Raw genomic sequence first — 16046 nt, forward strand, 5'->3', positions numbered from 1 at the left:
TGTAACGATATAGCTAAAGTTGAAAAACTTATCTTCTGCAAAAGGAAATTTCTTGGTCTTTCCAATGTGTGATTAAGACTCTGCTTATGCGTGTAATGTGCCACTGACAATCTCAACTGTTATGACAGCTTGTCTTGCCTAAACTTTGGCTGTCTGTGGGGACTTCTGAATTAATGAACATCACAGAAATTTCAGATTAATTGTCACCAAGGGAATTTTAATTGGCTGATGCGGATGCTCTGAGCAGCCTAACTCCAAAAGGCCAGCCTAATGATCCTTATTTAATTGGCTTGGAGCTTTTCTCTTATCCGAATTTCTCCAACGGCTTGTGTGGCTCTGTCTTCAACCCCACTTTCTGTCTTCTTCTGTGTTTTCGTTTTCAATAAGCTCCTCCGCTAAATCCTTGTTCTATTTTTCTTCACCTTCCTATGCAGCTGTTTCGAGAGATTCTGAGTGAACCCATGAAAGAAACTCGCGGGTTCTCCGTTCCCGCCATTTGCTAGTTGAAATTGAAGCGGCTGAAGGAAGTTTAGATGGGGCGTTGTTAAAGGGAAAGAGGATGGAGAAATCGTCGCAGAGGGAGAACATCCTTTTGGGTTATTCGCTTCAGAGATCATTCACGAATCATTCTTCATCGCCGAGAGCTCCGAATCGGGACTCCGACGATGTTGATTTTCACGACGTGTTCGGTGGCCCTCCGAGAAGGCGGTCGTCGGCTCATGAAACGCGGTACAGCTTCTCGGAAACGGCGGGTTCTTTCGCATTGAAAGGCGGCGGCGATAACGCACCGCCGGGCCGGAGTAGTTCCTGGTCCTGTTTGAATGAGATACCGGTGTTCGGAGAAGACAGTCCTCACGGGCGAAGATTTTCGAGCAATGATTTTTACGATGATATCTTTAAGGGCGATGAATCCGCGACTCCTCCTCGCCGGCATGAACTTGACATTTTCTCTTCGATTCCTGGTTCGAGGGTCTCAAGTCCTGCTAGGCAACTTCCGCCGCGGGCAGAGCCATTCGGAAGTTCTTCCCTCCCAGCAGAATTAAGGTTCTTCTTCCTTTAGCATCCATTTCTTGATTTGGAAATGGGTTTCACCCCAGAATTTTATTGGCGGATGATTTTCTTAGCTTTGATGAATGCTTCTTTCATGTGCATTGGGTATTTGTTAATATCTTGCTTCTGGTTCTTCTGGTTTGTGCCAGCCTACCATCTAGCTTGGCTAAAGGGACTGATCTGCCAGCGTTGGGATCGAACAATTCGAGCCCCTTAAGAAACAAGGTTGTTGTGTCAAATGGAAGCCATACAAATGCTTCTAGGTTCACTCTGTCTAGATTTTCTTCCAGCACTTCGAGCCATCGTTTCGAGGATCTTAAAAGTGATCACAATTTGTTGGATCGGCCTGGCATTCTCTCATCTGAATTCCAACCTCTTAGCAGCGCCGAGATGCCATCCTTCAGAAAGTCCGATAATGCGTCGAATAGGAACAGTTCAACGAAGGGAGAAGATAGTGTAGAAGATTCAAATGGTGGTGGTCAGTTTCAATTCCATTTCTCAATTTACAAATGGGCAAGCAAAGGGGTGCCTCTAATGATGCCACTGAGAGGAGGGAACGGATCGAGTTTAAGAGAGAAGACTTTGCTTAGGAGAAGCTCAAGCTCGACGAATAGAGTCGTGAAGGAGATGAATGAAAAGCCTGATCGAAGTTTCGAGGAAAAACTTTCATCTGCACCTTCAGCTAACTTGAGCAGACAAAGTTCTCGTAAGGATGTCGACGCTGATAACATCACTCAGCAAGCAAAGCTCAAGAAAGTTTCAAGTGAAAAAGCAGAGAAAAAGATGAGTTCGACAACAAATGAAGATCGAAACCATGTGGCTAAATCTCTAAGTTCCTTCCTTCTCTACAGCGATGGTGAACAAAGTACGTCCTGCCACGAGTTTTGTTTATTTCATGCTTGTATTATCTGGTTCTCACAACTAGTTTTGTTTCGTGCAGGTGAAGATGGGATATCGGAAGAGTATCGACAAGGAGACATCACGGCGCAAAGTGACAAGAAATCAGCAAATCTTTCTGAGCTAACTAGTAGCTCAAAGAAACTGGACAAACAAACTTCACTGAGAAATTCAAAAGTGAAAAATCCAAGTTTCCTAAGCTCAGACACGGAATCTCGACAAAACATTGACAGAAAGAAAGCTGGAGGAAAAATCTCGGAGTTCGTCAAGATTTTCAACCACGAACCTGCATCGAAATCCCGAGACGTAGTTGATTTGGGAAATGATAGCTCTACAAGGAAGCAGGAAAGTGCTTCAAAAGCTCAAACACAGGCAACTGTCAATAAAATAAGCAAGGAAGAGAAATCCAAGTTGAATCACAATACAGATGCTTCCATCAAGGTAGATGATGTTTCCAAGCAGTCGGTGCATGTTCACACTAATAGCTCTACTTCTTCGAAAGAGGGTAGTCCAGCACCCAACACTGGTCAGTCCTGCATCTGTGCTGTGTTCTTCATATTTTTCTTTTCGAGTGCGTACTCGATCATCCATTGCATAACATATTTTTTTCTCGATATCAGTTCATGTTCGTAATGTCTCCAAGTCTACAGTTCCAGATGTGGAGGAGCTGTTCCAAGAGAATTTCTCAGTATGTTTATCCTTATGAAAATTATGCGTCGGTATGGAAAGTGGTCGAACTCTTTGTATCGAAAGCTAATTGGGTTGGTTCATGAATAGGTAAAAGAGTTACCACAAGACTATGAGGATTCGAGAGAAACGAATAATGTTCGTGAAGAATTACAAGTAATGCATCTCCCATTAATTACATGTATTGTGGTTATTGCAGCTCATGAGGACGTAAACTGATGAGACCGTCTTATAATGCAGGATATCGATACCAAAATACGACAATGGTCGAAAGGGAAGGAAGGGAATATACGTTCGCTACTGTCAACTTTGCAATATGTGAGTCTGTTGGTTGTCTTGCTTCATCAATTAGGTCGTAGTTCGTTCTTGAGGTCCACGCTCGATATTTTTCGATTTCTATAAACCGTTCTTGGTTGTGTGCGTGCAAGGTTCTTTGGCCTAAGAGCGGATGGAAACCTGTTCCTCTCGTCGATATAATCGAAGGAAATGCAGTCAAAAGATCTTATCAGAAAGCTTTGTTATACCTACACCCTGATAAGCTACAACAGAAGGGTGCTTCAGCAGATCAAAAATATATTGCAGCAAAAGTTTTTGAGATATTGCAGGTATTCAAGTTCAATTCTACATACGATATTTAGAACCGCACACGAAATTCTTCTGTTGATTGTCTCGTCTTTAGACCGAAACTGATATTTTGGATGTTTTAAAGAGTCAGGATTTCTGAAGTTTTGAACGTCTTAAACGAGGGTAGGTATTGAAACCTTTTAACATTTAGAATCAAGAGCTGTGCTTGGCTCGGATTTTTGAAGTTTTGAACGTTTTAAACGAGGGTAGGTATTGAAACCTTTAACGTTTAAGATCGAGAGGTATGCTTGGCTGGGATTAATCTGGTTCTTGTTGTTATATATATATATATATATCTTAATCAAAGTGTTTGAATTCATGTAGGAGGCTTGGGCTCATTTCAATACACTGGGAGGATTATGATATGAAATCACAGCATTATAGGTGACACAAAGAAGTGTCCATATAAAGCCTTTTTAAATTGTCATTTACATTTGTATACATAAAAAAAAAGATTAAAAAAATAATTAAAATATTTTCTTGTGGTAACAATTATACAATAATTCGAAGAATGGGCCTTTGCTTCATGGGCTTTGACATATATGAATTTGATGGGCTTGGCAGAAGCCCATTAAATTTTTTGAAAAAAATGTGAAAGATTTTTGGTGGAGGTAGCCGTTGGTTACCCACTGCCACTATTGATGGTTCTTTTTGTGGTTTTCTGGTGAGGGGTCAGGAACTTTTGGATTCTTTTCAAAACGGTCACCGAAGTTGGGGAATGGAATGGAATGGCCATATACAACGCGACACGTTCCTTTTTCCACGTCACCCACTGACTGTGACGCCTTGCCTAAGCTTTCCCCATTTTTGCCCCTTCCACGTGTTTCGAAGTCACGACCTTTTCCATTTTTATTTTGTTTTTTTTTTTTTTTCATTAAATGTTGGATTTCCACTATTTAAATAATAAGTTGCGTCGTTCATTCGATTTTTATAAGACAATGGTGCAATTGTAAATATAGATGGTAGGTAGTGGCAAACCGGTAAAAGTTCGTCGCCACGCGTGCACTGTTACCGGCTGTTGTAGGTATCCCGTCCAAATCCACGCTTAAATAACCTTTCAATAGTCGACCCGTTTCTTCGTCGTTCTCCGCCCACGGAGTCTCTGCTCTTTCTCTCGCCACGCCCTTCTGATCTTCACTGACAAACCCTAGGGCTTTCTTTTCCCTCTCAGTTTCAACAATCGCTGCATTTTCCTCTCTGTCTCGCCTTCAGATCGTACGGTTATTTTGTGTCTCGGGATAATTTAACGGTTGTCGAGCTTGTTCCGTTTTGATCCACCGAATTCGATTCTGGAAGGAATTTGAGTTGACGGATATCTTTCTTGAGCAATGTCTGTGGCTACGAAGCTCCAATCGCATGCTGAACCGGTTTTGGAGTCCCGAGCAATTCTTGGACCGGGCGGGAACAGAGATAGGGCGCCTGAGAAGCCAAAATGCAAACAGGAGATCTTGAAGAGGACAGTGAAGCAGAATAAGGCGCTTCCAGTGGTTTCTGAATCGGTTGTTCGGGACAATGTCTCCGTCGGGAGCTCCTGCTCTTCCGATTCTTTATCAAGCAACTATTCGGCCAAATTGTTGAATCTGAAAGCGAAGCCCAAGCCTGTGAAGACTGTCGCTGCCGGCGGTGACGCTAACGCAACCACAACGTCGCCTGGGCTCTCGGTTGCGGGGAAACGCTGTGATTGGATAACGCCTTATTCTGGTAAGCTTAAAACTCTGATTATCATTGAATATTACGTAGTTGAATTAATTAAATGGAATCTTCTGGTTGTTGAGAAAATGATGGATATGAGAAGGATAGGAACAAATAGAAATTTTCAATTCCGAACATAATAAATCTTTAGCTTAATTACAAAAATCATTTTGTACCTTTATTGCATTATTTTGTATTTTAATGCAATTAGATATTTAATTAGAGGAGAACGTATGAGTACGGAAAAATGAAACAAATTATAATTGAAATTATGCAGAATTAAAATGTCGGTAAAGTATGTAATTGTAGTGTGCAATAATCAAAATTTAAGGTGATATCGTGACCAAAGTATTTATTGCGGCGTCTAAGTTGATGGGGGCTGATTGGACAACGACATTTAATTAGTGGTTTTTTATCATAATGTGCTAAATTAATTTTAAAAAAATTACTTTATTTAAAGAATATTTATTTTGTTCTATGAAAAGTTTCAAAAATACTTTAAAATTTTTTAAATAAAACTTTAAAAATAGTCTTAATTTTTTTAAAAAATATTCAAAAACAGTGGGAGGTAAAAATATTGTCTTAAAATATCCTTTTTAACTTTACTTTAAAATATATAATTGAACGTTTCAATACTTTTAAACTTTTTTTTTATTATTTTAAAAACAACTTTTAATTTTTTTAAAGTTAAAAAAATGTATTTTACATGTTTTATAAATACTTATGAATTTTAAAAAATAGCACTAACAATTTTAAATTGTTGGTAGATTATCTATGGGATAGATAGATGATGTTCTTTTGGTTATTAATGTTACCTCTAAAATTTCACAATCCTTTGTTCCGTTCATTTTTTTTTTTTATTCTCTATTTACTTATCTTATTTTTAATATCTAATCAAATTTACTCAAAATAGCATATCTAAATTATAAGAAAACTTAGAGGCCACAATGGCAGAATTTAAACCTTAAAAAAAATATGAAACTAACTTAAAAAGTATTTTTGAATTTTTTTATAAAAAACAATCAAAAGTATTTTTTGATAAGTTAAGAATATCCATTTCAGTGATATTTTTATTAATCAAGACTATATATTAATTTGTTTTTTCTGTTTTTTTTGTTTTTTTTTTTCCGTGGAACGGATACTTCATAAAAGTTGTGTTCTGCCTCGGTTCATTTATATTCTGGGAACGTCGGTTTGTTTTTTCTTAAATTCGAATTTAGATTACATACAATGTTGTGGTGTTCTTTTTATTACATTTTAAAAATTATTAGGAGGAATTACAAGTAATTACTATATGTGAGACAATGTATCTCATAAAAATATCCCTTTCATTTCCGAATTTGAATCTCTTCTCATGTTAGTGATGTTTATGATGGTTTCTTGTAGACCCACTTTACATTGCTTTTCACGACGAAGAATGGGGAGTCCCAGTTCATGACGACAAGAAGCTGTTTGAGTTACTTGTATTATCACAAGCCTTAGCAGAGCTTACTTGGCCCTTGATTCTCAGCAAGAGACACATTTTCAGGTCTTCTTCTCTTTTTTTCTTTTACTTTCCCCGTTTCTATCGCTTCGTTCTTCAAATTGGAATCTGGGTCGATATTGATGGTTGCCCAAGCTCACCGTTAACATATATTGTCCTCCATTTGTAAAAAATGCTTTGTTCTCGTCTCCGACCAGTCTCATAGGGTGGATATTAATCGGTGACAGGGTGGAATCTGGGTGGATTTTAAATGGAATGTGGAGTGTAAAATGGACATATTTGGTAAGATGTTGATTACTTCTTTTTCATTTTTTGCAGGAAAGTGTTCAATGATTTTGACCCATCTTCCATCGCACATTTCACAGAAGCTGAGTTTACGACACTAAAAGTAAATGCCACGCAGCTCCTGTCTGATCAAAAGCTTCGTGCAATCGTGGAGAACGCTAACCAAGTACTCAAGGTATATTGTGTTTTGCTTAAGCTTTATCTCTTCCCTGGCTCTATTGTTAAGCTAAATCCATCCATAACAATACACGCGTTTGGTTGTCTCAACTTCCATCCCTTTCCAAGTGGTTCAAAGCTGAATCTCTCTACGTTTTCATTGTCTTGTATCCCTTCACCTTCATAGATTCAACAGGAATTTGGTTCCTTCAGCAACTATTGTTGGAGCTTTGTTAACAAGAAGCCTATCCGAAACCGATATCGATATGGTCGTCAAGTACCGGTAAAGACTCCTAAAGCGGAGTTCATGAGCAAGGATTTGATGAAGAGAGGATTCCGTTGTGTCGGGCCAACTGTGGTTTATTCCTTCTTGCAAGTTAGCGGAATTGTTAACGATCACTTGGTCGACTGCTTCAGGTATCAAGAGTGCGACGCAAGCGTCAAAGATGACATGAAATTAAGAGTAGAAAATCGGAGATCAGAGTTGCTTATTCGAGCTTTGGAGAAGTCTTCCTTGACGACCTGATCATAACGTGTTCAAAGACAACGGTTGGTTATCTCTAACTATAATCTTACAATTCACTGTTAATAAAATGGCTCTGAGTAGTTTGAGTTTAACTGCCTGTTTTGAATTTTTAATTGCTTCTTTGTAGATGATGATGATGTATTAACGGACGACAAACATGTTGGTTTCTTGTAATTATATTTATCGCTTATTACCGAATGTTTACGCCAATTAGGTATTGGGCCTTGTGGCTAAAGTTAGCCCAGCAGAACTGCGGCCTACTCTCTTGGTGGTGGCCCAACGATTTTTGGTTGCCACCACCCACACTTTATCGAAACCATTAATATTTTGTTTTAAAAATATTCTCCGTCGAGCTCAATTATTAGTTTAAGAGTATATGTTAAAGGGTATTATTCAAATTTTAAGAATATTTTTTAAGACACAGTAAAAAGGCGCTATTTAAAAATAGCCTTAATGTAGCATTTGTTTTTTAAAATCTTATTGAAAAAAAGTAAATATATGTATATGTTCATAATATTTGAATGTTTAATTTAATAATTTAAATAACATCTTAAAAAAGAGTTTTAAATTCGCATAAAATTCATTATCAACTAATTTTTATATCTATCAATGTTAAGCGACTGGATTTAAAAATATATAATAAATAAATAATTGAACCTAATGAATATCACACCTAAATATTAAATCTATTTATATTAATATAATTATTTATAAAATTTATAGATAAAAAAAATGATATTGGAAATTTGGAAGTGATTGAAATTGACAAGTCGAAGTGCTGCGGGAAGGGGAAGTGGATGACAGCTGGACGACACATTCGTCGGCTTTATACATTGGAGCGAGGGAAACTTTTTTTTTTTATTTTTTATTTTTTATATTATCCCATCCAATCCAATCCACTGTCGTTTGAACAATCAACGGCCCATCATTTCTTATTCTGGCGGGAAATGATCCAACGGACAAAACCCATCCCTCCTTTTCAACGTCGTTTGCGCGCCAACCAATTTCATTTAATTAACAAATTTTCTTTCCACCAATAGAAACCCAACACGTGTAATATTTATAAGAAAATTAAAAATGCGAAAGAATACTTTTATTAAACAAAATTCAAAATTCAAATTGAGTTTTCTTAAGGATTAAAATATATAATAAAACTATATTTAATATATTTTCTTGTTGTTTTACCAAATCCCGGAAAAAGACAATATTTATTATTTATTTCTCTTCCCATAAATTATACACAAATTGTGTCACACATGCAAGAGCAGAGTACGGATTCTTAGGGAAAAATATGTTATAAAATAATTATGAGTATAATTATATTAAACTTTTAAAATTAAAAATAACTAAGAGTATAAAACAAAAATTGGAGAATGAAATAATTATGAGTTTTAATGTTTTTCTCTCGGTATGAACAAATTAAAAAAAAAGAAGAATAAATCGAGAAAAAGTAAGCTAAAAAATAATGTAAATCTTTGGTAATAGTCATGAAAATCTAATTGAGTACTCTTTATTATTTGTAATCAGGTTACAAGACATTATTACGAATTTGAAAGTGGGTCCCACAATTGATTTCCGTTACAAAATGCAATAACATATAATCTATAATAATCAAGTGCAAATTCCTTCCCATCGATTATTAAATAGAAAAAAAGAATTTGATTTTAAAAAAAGTTACATAAAAATTGAGATCATTTTCATTATTCAATTTATGATTATGGGACTCCAACAAAATTGTAGATAAGAATAGCATCCTCTAAAAAAACCATACAGGCGTTGTGGGCTCGAATGTAATTTCACACACTAATTTTCGGTTGACTTGTGTCTCATTCTCTTAACTAATCTCACTATTTCATAAGCTTCAACGTTCATTAATTAATATTAATTTCGGAATCTTAAAACAACACTTCCATTAAGTCCATGTCCGTGTCCTCCGACATTGAACTATTATCCAGGGGTATTAACGTCATTTCACTCTCCTGTCGCCTTGCCTGCCACATTTCCTGTATTTGAATAGAAACCGGTAGCGGTTTTCATTCCGTGTCGAGTTTTTTACAACAACTGTAATTACCAAACAGTTTTTCCTTTTTCATAAAAAGAAAATAGATTTCTTTTTTATTTATTATTAGTACAAAAAAGAAATATATATATATATATATTTATTTATTTATTTATTTATTCGATGGCTTTATTATACTTTTTTTCAAAAAGAAATTTAGGGGAAGGAGATATTTAGTTGAAAGGCGGGATGAACAAAAATAATAATAAAGATGATTTTTGGTAAAAAAAAAATAGATAATTTTACGTGGCGGCTTGTAATTGGTTGCTTTAACGTCGTCGGGATTCGTAGTAATACAAACCAATTAATAATTCAAGTCACTCTCATTTCTCTCTCTCACATAAAACACAGCGTCTCTCTCTCTCTCTTCTTTCTCTCTCTACTCTATCTCTCTCCTGCTCTGCTCTGTGTTTGTTGTCAACGAAAATTCCCAAATTTCTCAGCTATTTCGCTGTCTCTTGCCGCTGAAATTCCCGAAAACATGCTCCAAACTGCATGATTTTTCTGCATCGAGTAATATCTAGTCTCTTCTGCTCTTGAATTTCGCTCTATTCTGCTCTTGAATTTCGCTCTATTTGCCCGAATTCATCGCCAACGGTTTTCGGAATGCTTGAAGCAGTGGAAAGCTCCGTTAATGGCGGCTTCTCGCAGCTGCAAAGCAGTGGCGATAGTAGTGAAGAGGAGCTTTCTGTTCTTCCTCGTCATACGAAAGTGGTCGTCACCGGAAACAACCGCACCAAATCGGTGCTCGTTGGACTTCAAGGCGTTGTTAAGAAGGCTGTTGGTTTGGGCGGATGGCATTGGCTGGTACGTCGCTTTGTTAAATTGGGCTGTTTCTGGGAATGAGCTTAGGGTACAATGAGTCGTGATTTGATCAATTTTGAGTATCAATGTGGTTTTCCCCAATTCCATGTTCTGTTTCTTCGCAGTTTTTTAATCCATTTTATCGCGATTTCTGGTTGTTTATTGCATCCATTTCTGAGTTTTGAGTATGCTTTAGAATAGGTTTCGAATCTGAGGTTTGAGCTAAGAATTGCATGGTCAGTTTGATCTATGGATCTGGTGATTAGTGATGCGGATTCATTTCACAATGTCAAATCGATTTTATGCAATTAGGGATAATCTGGTGATTTGTCTGGCTGTTGTATTGATTTAAGAACAGTGGGATTGTTCTTTTGATATCTGCAGGTCACCATGATTATCTTGATATTCTAGGTTTAGCATTTAATCTTGAAATTAAAAACCCTCAGGTTCTCACAAATGGCATTGAAGTTAAGCTACAGAGAAATGCCCTCAGTGTAATCGAAGCCCCAACCGGCAACGAGGACGACGATGATCTCGAATTCGAAAACTTGCAATGGAATGGATCGGATATGGGTGAGTTTAGAATCTTTTCAATTCTTATTCATTGGACTGAAGAACAACATTGAACTGTCGATTCTTTAAATGGATTAGATCGGTTAATTCGATAAGCTGGCCTCGATTAAACATAGAAAAAAGGCACAAAGAGAGCTATTTGTCTGCACTTTCCGTTCAATTCTTATTAGGGAATTCATCATTAAAACACTTGCTTGTTTCGAGTGATTGTTTCATTGGCCCACTGTAGTTGTTGTGGAATGATATGCTTTTTAGGAACAGTGGTTGAGCTTGGTACTCTTTGGATTCTTTGCTCATTCAACTTTTACTTTCTTCTAAACCTTGTTGTGGCATTTATTCTCTCTTCTGGACCCTCCTCATCCTTTTTTCATAATGCTTTTGGTATTTTCATTTCCCAGCATCTGATGATACTTTGAAGTCCCATAGACTGAGATATAGGACACACAAATCGTCGGGATCATCACACAAAACTATCAGCCGATCCTTCTCGTATGAATCGCAGTCCAAGGGGTCTATTTCGACCCCTCGTGGGTCCATGGTACTTGAGAAACAGACACTCTTTTGTTTCATTTGTTGAAGTGAGATATAATTAGGCTCATAATCTAATAAGTTGGATCTTTCTTAACGTTCTTGTACAGAAGGTTGACCTCGGTAAACTGGAAATGTCTGCTCTATGGAGATATTGGCGACACTTCAATCTCGTAAGTTACCGTTTATTCGATAAATGTGATCATATTTTGGGCACATGCCCATTAAACTGCAAGATTTTACCATCATGATTGAGAGAACTCTATATCGTCTAGGTCGATGCTTTTCCTAACCCATCGAAAGAGCAGTTGGTGGATGTCGTTCAAAGGCATTTCATGTCACAGGTAATATCAATTTTCTCGGTTTAACCGTTCGAAAAATACATCAGCTATGTTGTAAACTACATGACATGACTTGTTTGTTTGTTCACTTCGCTCGTGCAGCAACTAGACGAGTTGCAGGTGATTGTCGGGTTCGTCCATGCTGCAAAGAGACTCAAAACCGTTTGCAAATGACCGAGTAATGGCTGTAACACCAGGCTCATTCATCCATTTCTAACAAAAACACCGGTACCAAAATTCCCACTTCCCTGCTACATTGATGGTTCTCTGTAATATAAGAATCCTGGCTTGTTTTTGAGGTATTCATTGCCCGTTTGTTCGTGTAATTATGGTAGATAAATATAGGATATATAATATATATATATATAATGTACGTATAGGCTAGCAGACCTTCTTAAACTGACAAGTCCTTGGTGACTTTGTTTTCCTAAACCTTGATTGAATGCTGACTTGGGAGAGTGGGTATCTTGAAATGAATGTGTACATTCCTTTAATTCTCTATTTATTTCGTCAATGAATCAAACAGTGTTAAGCTGTATTATAGACCAAGGGCTTAGAGGAAAAGAATCGGGACGGGTGCGGGTAGTGCACAGTGTCACAATCGCGCTCTTGTGAGACGTTTGTTAGTGATTGTACTACACTCTCACCACCGAGTGAGTCAGCCAACTCAAAATTGTGTTGCCTTTAGTTCGGCGACGTATACCCAAGCCTCTTGACTAGTGTAGCTATCAACGTCTCGGATGTGAGAATTAAAGTCAAAAGATCTTTAGAATCAAAGCGGGGTCCTCTCACGTTTTGCTGTCCTTCTGCTACCAAACTCTCTTCTCTTTTCATTTAATACAATCTGCTAAAGTCCCCACGCCCCTCCCACCAATCTAGGAAACCTACTACTTTATTGTTATATCATTATTGGACGATATATTAATTACTTTTATACTGCTCGGTAACTTTTCTACCGGATAAAAGCTTAGGATTTAAATATTTTTAATATTACTTCGTATTAAAGGTTTTGTTTATAGGATTTAAAATATTCAATAAAATTATTGACGGACGTCATGACGCTTTGGTTGAAGTCGTATTGTCGGCAATGAGTTGGTGAATGGAAAATATCTTCGGCCTTTTTCTTTATATATTTTTCGAATTTTAAATCGTTTTCCCGCCTCAATTCCTCGTGAGTGGAAAATTCATGTGCCATTGAAAAAAGCGTGTCGGTGCTTTTGAGGATTAGTGGGCCCTTGGATACCTTTTTGTTATGGGCTTCATTTTGTAGGCCCAAAGCCCAATAACAACCAAACTTAACACATGGCCCAATGTGGTGAATCTTGGGCTCCCTTATTCCAGCAGGCCCTAATAGATTGGGCCCATTTAGTGATGCAGACAGAGCCCAAGCACTCAAAATATAAATATTGTTCTCTTTTATTTTATGTTTACTTTTACATTTGAAGATATTTAACTCGTTTTAGTAAAAAAAAAATTGATTTAAGGAAATTAAAATTATTTTATATTTGGTCCATACCTTTTAAAATTAATAATTTTAGTTGAAATTTAATGTTTCATCAAAATAATTAAATTTTATTTATGATTAATAAATATAAAAAATTATAAGTCACTTCATTATTTATGAACGATTTAGAAACCAATTTCAAATTTAAAAAAGTCAATTTAAATATTATATACTAAATGACATTTTTTAAAACCTAACAGAATAAAATAAGAATTAGATTAAAAATAAATAAAAGGTTGTGTGGTGTATTTTAATTGATAATAATTTTGGCACGACATTTGGCAAATTGTTCCATGGTTGAATAACAAGAAAGATGTGGATGTGATCAAACGACGTCATTCCACATTCCACAATGTTGGGATTTCTTTATGTTCATTTGTTTCCCACTTTCTAAATAGTGAAAAAAGCCAAGTTTCAAAATACGCCAATCCAAATATTTTCAATCTTATGTTAAATTATAACAAAACATGTTTTTTTTTAAAAAAAAAAACATGTATGGTTTTCAAAACATTTATTATTTTTTTTTTATACCAATACAATATATGCTTATTAGACTATATGTATTAACGAGCAGAAATCGTAGATATATTATTGAAGCTTATTGTCAATAAAAGAATCAATTTTAATCGTCCTTTGTGGTGAAGTTGGTGACATGATTAATGTGCTATTATTTTTATATATATAATTTAAATTTTATTTTATTTAACCTTCAATTATTGTAGGTTTGACTACTTTTTAATGGGAAAATTGAGTTGTTTCTGACACAAGGAAGCATTGTATGAGAAATTTGTCTCAAAACGCCCACTCACAAAACACATTCTCTCTCTCCATATTCTCAAATTATTTTTATTTTTCCTAAATTTCAAAATTACGGTAATTAGAGATAAACAAAAGGGGCAAAAACGTAATATTATGTTCGATTAGGTTGGATAATGACAAAAGCTCAAAATATTGATAAATTCTTGTGGTTCTTATTTGTATTTCCCGCACCGATTTTTGTAGTAATATAAAACAAATTATTTTTAATTTATAAAACGCCAAATTAATTGCTGGCAATTAATTAAATTATTCAAGTTTTTTTTTTTTTTTAAATAATTGGATATAGGGATGCATCAACCATGATTAAATGTGGTGAGAAATTCATATTGTTTGGTACATTTTTATGATTTATTATTATTATTATTATTATAATTGAAAACAAGACGTCACCAATCAACAAATTCAGGAACCAATAAAATCGTGTTTTTAGTGAATTGACAAAAAAAAAAAATTATTATAAATATTTTATTCCAAGGTTCACATCCCACCGTCCGTACGAGATTATTTTTATTTAAATAATAATTTTAAGATATTTTTAGTTGGATGAAATATATTTTAAAGATGTCTATTTAATTAGTAGAATCGAAATTTTGAAAATATTATATTATATTTTCTCTTATAAAATATTATTGATCTTGATGTTTATATTTTTCAATAAAAATTATATTTAAAAATGAAAATGATTAATTAAAATTTATTTTTTAACAAAAAAATATCGAAAATTTTCACGCTGATTCTCACCAAAATAGATAGTAAATTTTGCTGAGATGAATAATGAAATAGAAGGAATGGAACTCTCCTTTTGGGTCTTGCTTCGTCCACGTCTAATTTACTCTCTTCTTCCTTTTCAATTATTTACCTTAAAAAGTTTAATTTTATTAAATTATTAAGATTGATTTTAAGTATTAAAATATAATTAGTTAAAATTATTTTTATTGAAAGTAAATATAGTAACAAAAACAAATATTTATTTATATAAAATTTTGATAGCATTACTATCTAATTAGCTAATATCTTATTTTTAGATATTTTTCAAAAATTGTAACATTGTTATAAGTTACCGCGTGAAGTTGACACATTTGCAACATTATTTTTAAGAATGTAATATCTTTTAATATAAATAGAAAAATGGGTAATGAAATAAAAATTTAATCCAATTCATTCAACTTTTATATATATATAATATAAATAAAAGGAAATAAAATAGGAAGTGGACATCGTCAGAAGAACAAAGCATGGGAATTGTGGCAAAGAATGGCATCTACTTGGCTATCATATCCCTCAGTGGGCTTACGTTCATTCGCTTTAATTAAATTACCCTAATACACCAATCATTCATTATTTCCTCAATCCTCTAATCACCAAACTTACTAATCCTTTCCTTCTTTTTAAATAAATAAATTAATGTGTAGATATTAAGTACGATGGACGTGACAATAATGTGATTCTACGCATCAATTTTTTTTCATTTTTAATGTTTTCATGAAAATGACCTGAGTGATCAAAATCATTAATTTTATTTATTTTTCAATTCAATATATATTATATCAAAATTTAAATATCTAATATTTAAATAGGTAATAATTAAATTAATTATTTTTACCATTATCCTCGTCATATATTTTGTCAATTATCGAAAATTAATATTAAAGACCAAGAAAAAAACGTAAATTTTTTAAAATTAAATGATTTTTTTTTTTAATTAACATGGAAAATTAGGGATGAGTATTTCTGGCTAAACCATAACCGACGACTGACGTGCTCCACAATATAGCCTATTGGATTCCCACTCACCACTTTATTTACCGAAATGCCCTTCTAATTAACGCCGTGCCGTCGTTCTCTCCAAGCCCGACACGGCGGCTTATATTAACGGACTCTAACGTTCGTTTACAAGCGGAGCCATCTTTTTCAACGTCTGACCTGACGGAACCAAAACGTGCACTTAACAAATGGACGTCTCCCGTCCAAAATTTAAAAAAAAAAAAAAAAAAAAAAAAAAAAAAAAAAAAAAAAGA

General features: G+C 34.9%; 3 protein-coding genes across 6 annotated transcripts; all 3 read left to right on the forward strand.

The window, feature by feature from the left end:
* Positions 1-194: 194 nt before the first annotated feature.
* Positions 195-3785, forward strand: LOC111446123 (J domain-containing protein required for chloroplast accumulation response 1-like). 2 transcript variants are annotated; one of them, XM_023084788.1, is made up of 8 exons: positions 195-1044; positions 1200-1915; positions 1991-2473; positions 2568-2635; positions 2725-2790; positions 2875-2952; positions 3063-3239; positions 3583-3785. In XM_023084788.1, exons 1-8 carry the CDS (start codon positions 560-562, stop codon positions 3619-3621), a joined length of 2112 nt encoding a protein of 703 aa, XP_022940556.1. In that variant the 5' UTR covers positions 195-559; the 3' UTR covers positions 3622-3785. The 2 variants fall into 2 exon arrangements, with proteins under 2 accessions (XP_022940556.1, XP_022940557.1); XM_023084789.1 differs by lacking the exons at positions 2875-2952; positions 3063-3239; positions 3583-3785 and having other exon boundaries at positions 2568-2666.
* A 338-nt stretch (positions 3786-4123) lies between these two features.
* Positions 4124-7606, forward strand: LOC111446125 (DNA-3-methyladenine glycosylase 1). Of its 2 annotated transcripts, XM_023084793.1 has the most exons (5): positions 4124-4959; positions 6337-6478; positions 6752-6893; positions 7062-7423; positions 7528-7606. In XM_023084793.1, the coding sequence occupies exons 1-4, from the start codon at positions 4587-4589 to the stop codon at positions 7398-7400; spliced, it is 996 nt and encodes a 331-aa protein (XP_022940561.1). In that variant the 5' UTR covers positions 4124-4586; the 3' UTR covers positions 7401-7423; positions 7528-7606. The 2 variants fall into 2 exon arrangements, with proteins under 2 accessions (XP_022940561.1, XP_022940560.1); XM_023084792.1 differs by having other exon boundaries at positions 4129-4959; positions 7062-7598.
* A 2186-nt stretch (positions 7607-9792) lies between these two features.
* LOC111445752 lies at positions 9793-12199 on the forward strand. 2 transcript variants are annotated; one of them, XM_023084214.1, is made up of 6 exons: positions 9793-10266; positions 10710-10836; positions 11235-11374; positions 11478-11537; positions 11640-11708; positions 11808-12199. In XM_023084214.1, exons 1-6 carry the CDS (start codon positions 10066-10068, stop codon positions 11877-11879), a joined length of 669 nt encoding a protein of 222 aa, XP_022939982.1. In that variant the 5' UTR covers positions 9793-10065; the 3' UTR covers positions 11880-12199. The 2 variants fall into 2 exon arrangements, with proteins under 2 accessions (XP_022939982.1, XP_022939981.1); XM_023084213.1 differs by having other exon boundaries at positions 11475-11537; positions 11808-12182.
* The last annotated feature ends 3847 nt before the right edge of the window (positions 12200-16046 follow it).

Source organism: Cucurbita moschata, unplaced genomic scaffold, assembly GCF_002738365.1.
Source record: "Cucurbita moschata cultivar Rifu unplaced genomic scaffold, Cmos_1.0 Cmo_Scf00008, whole genome shotgun sequence".
Lineage (NCBI taxonomy): Eukaryota > Viridiplantae > Streptophyta > Magnoliopsida > Cucurbitales > Cucurbitaceae > Cucurbita > Cucurbita moschata.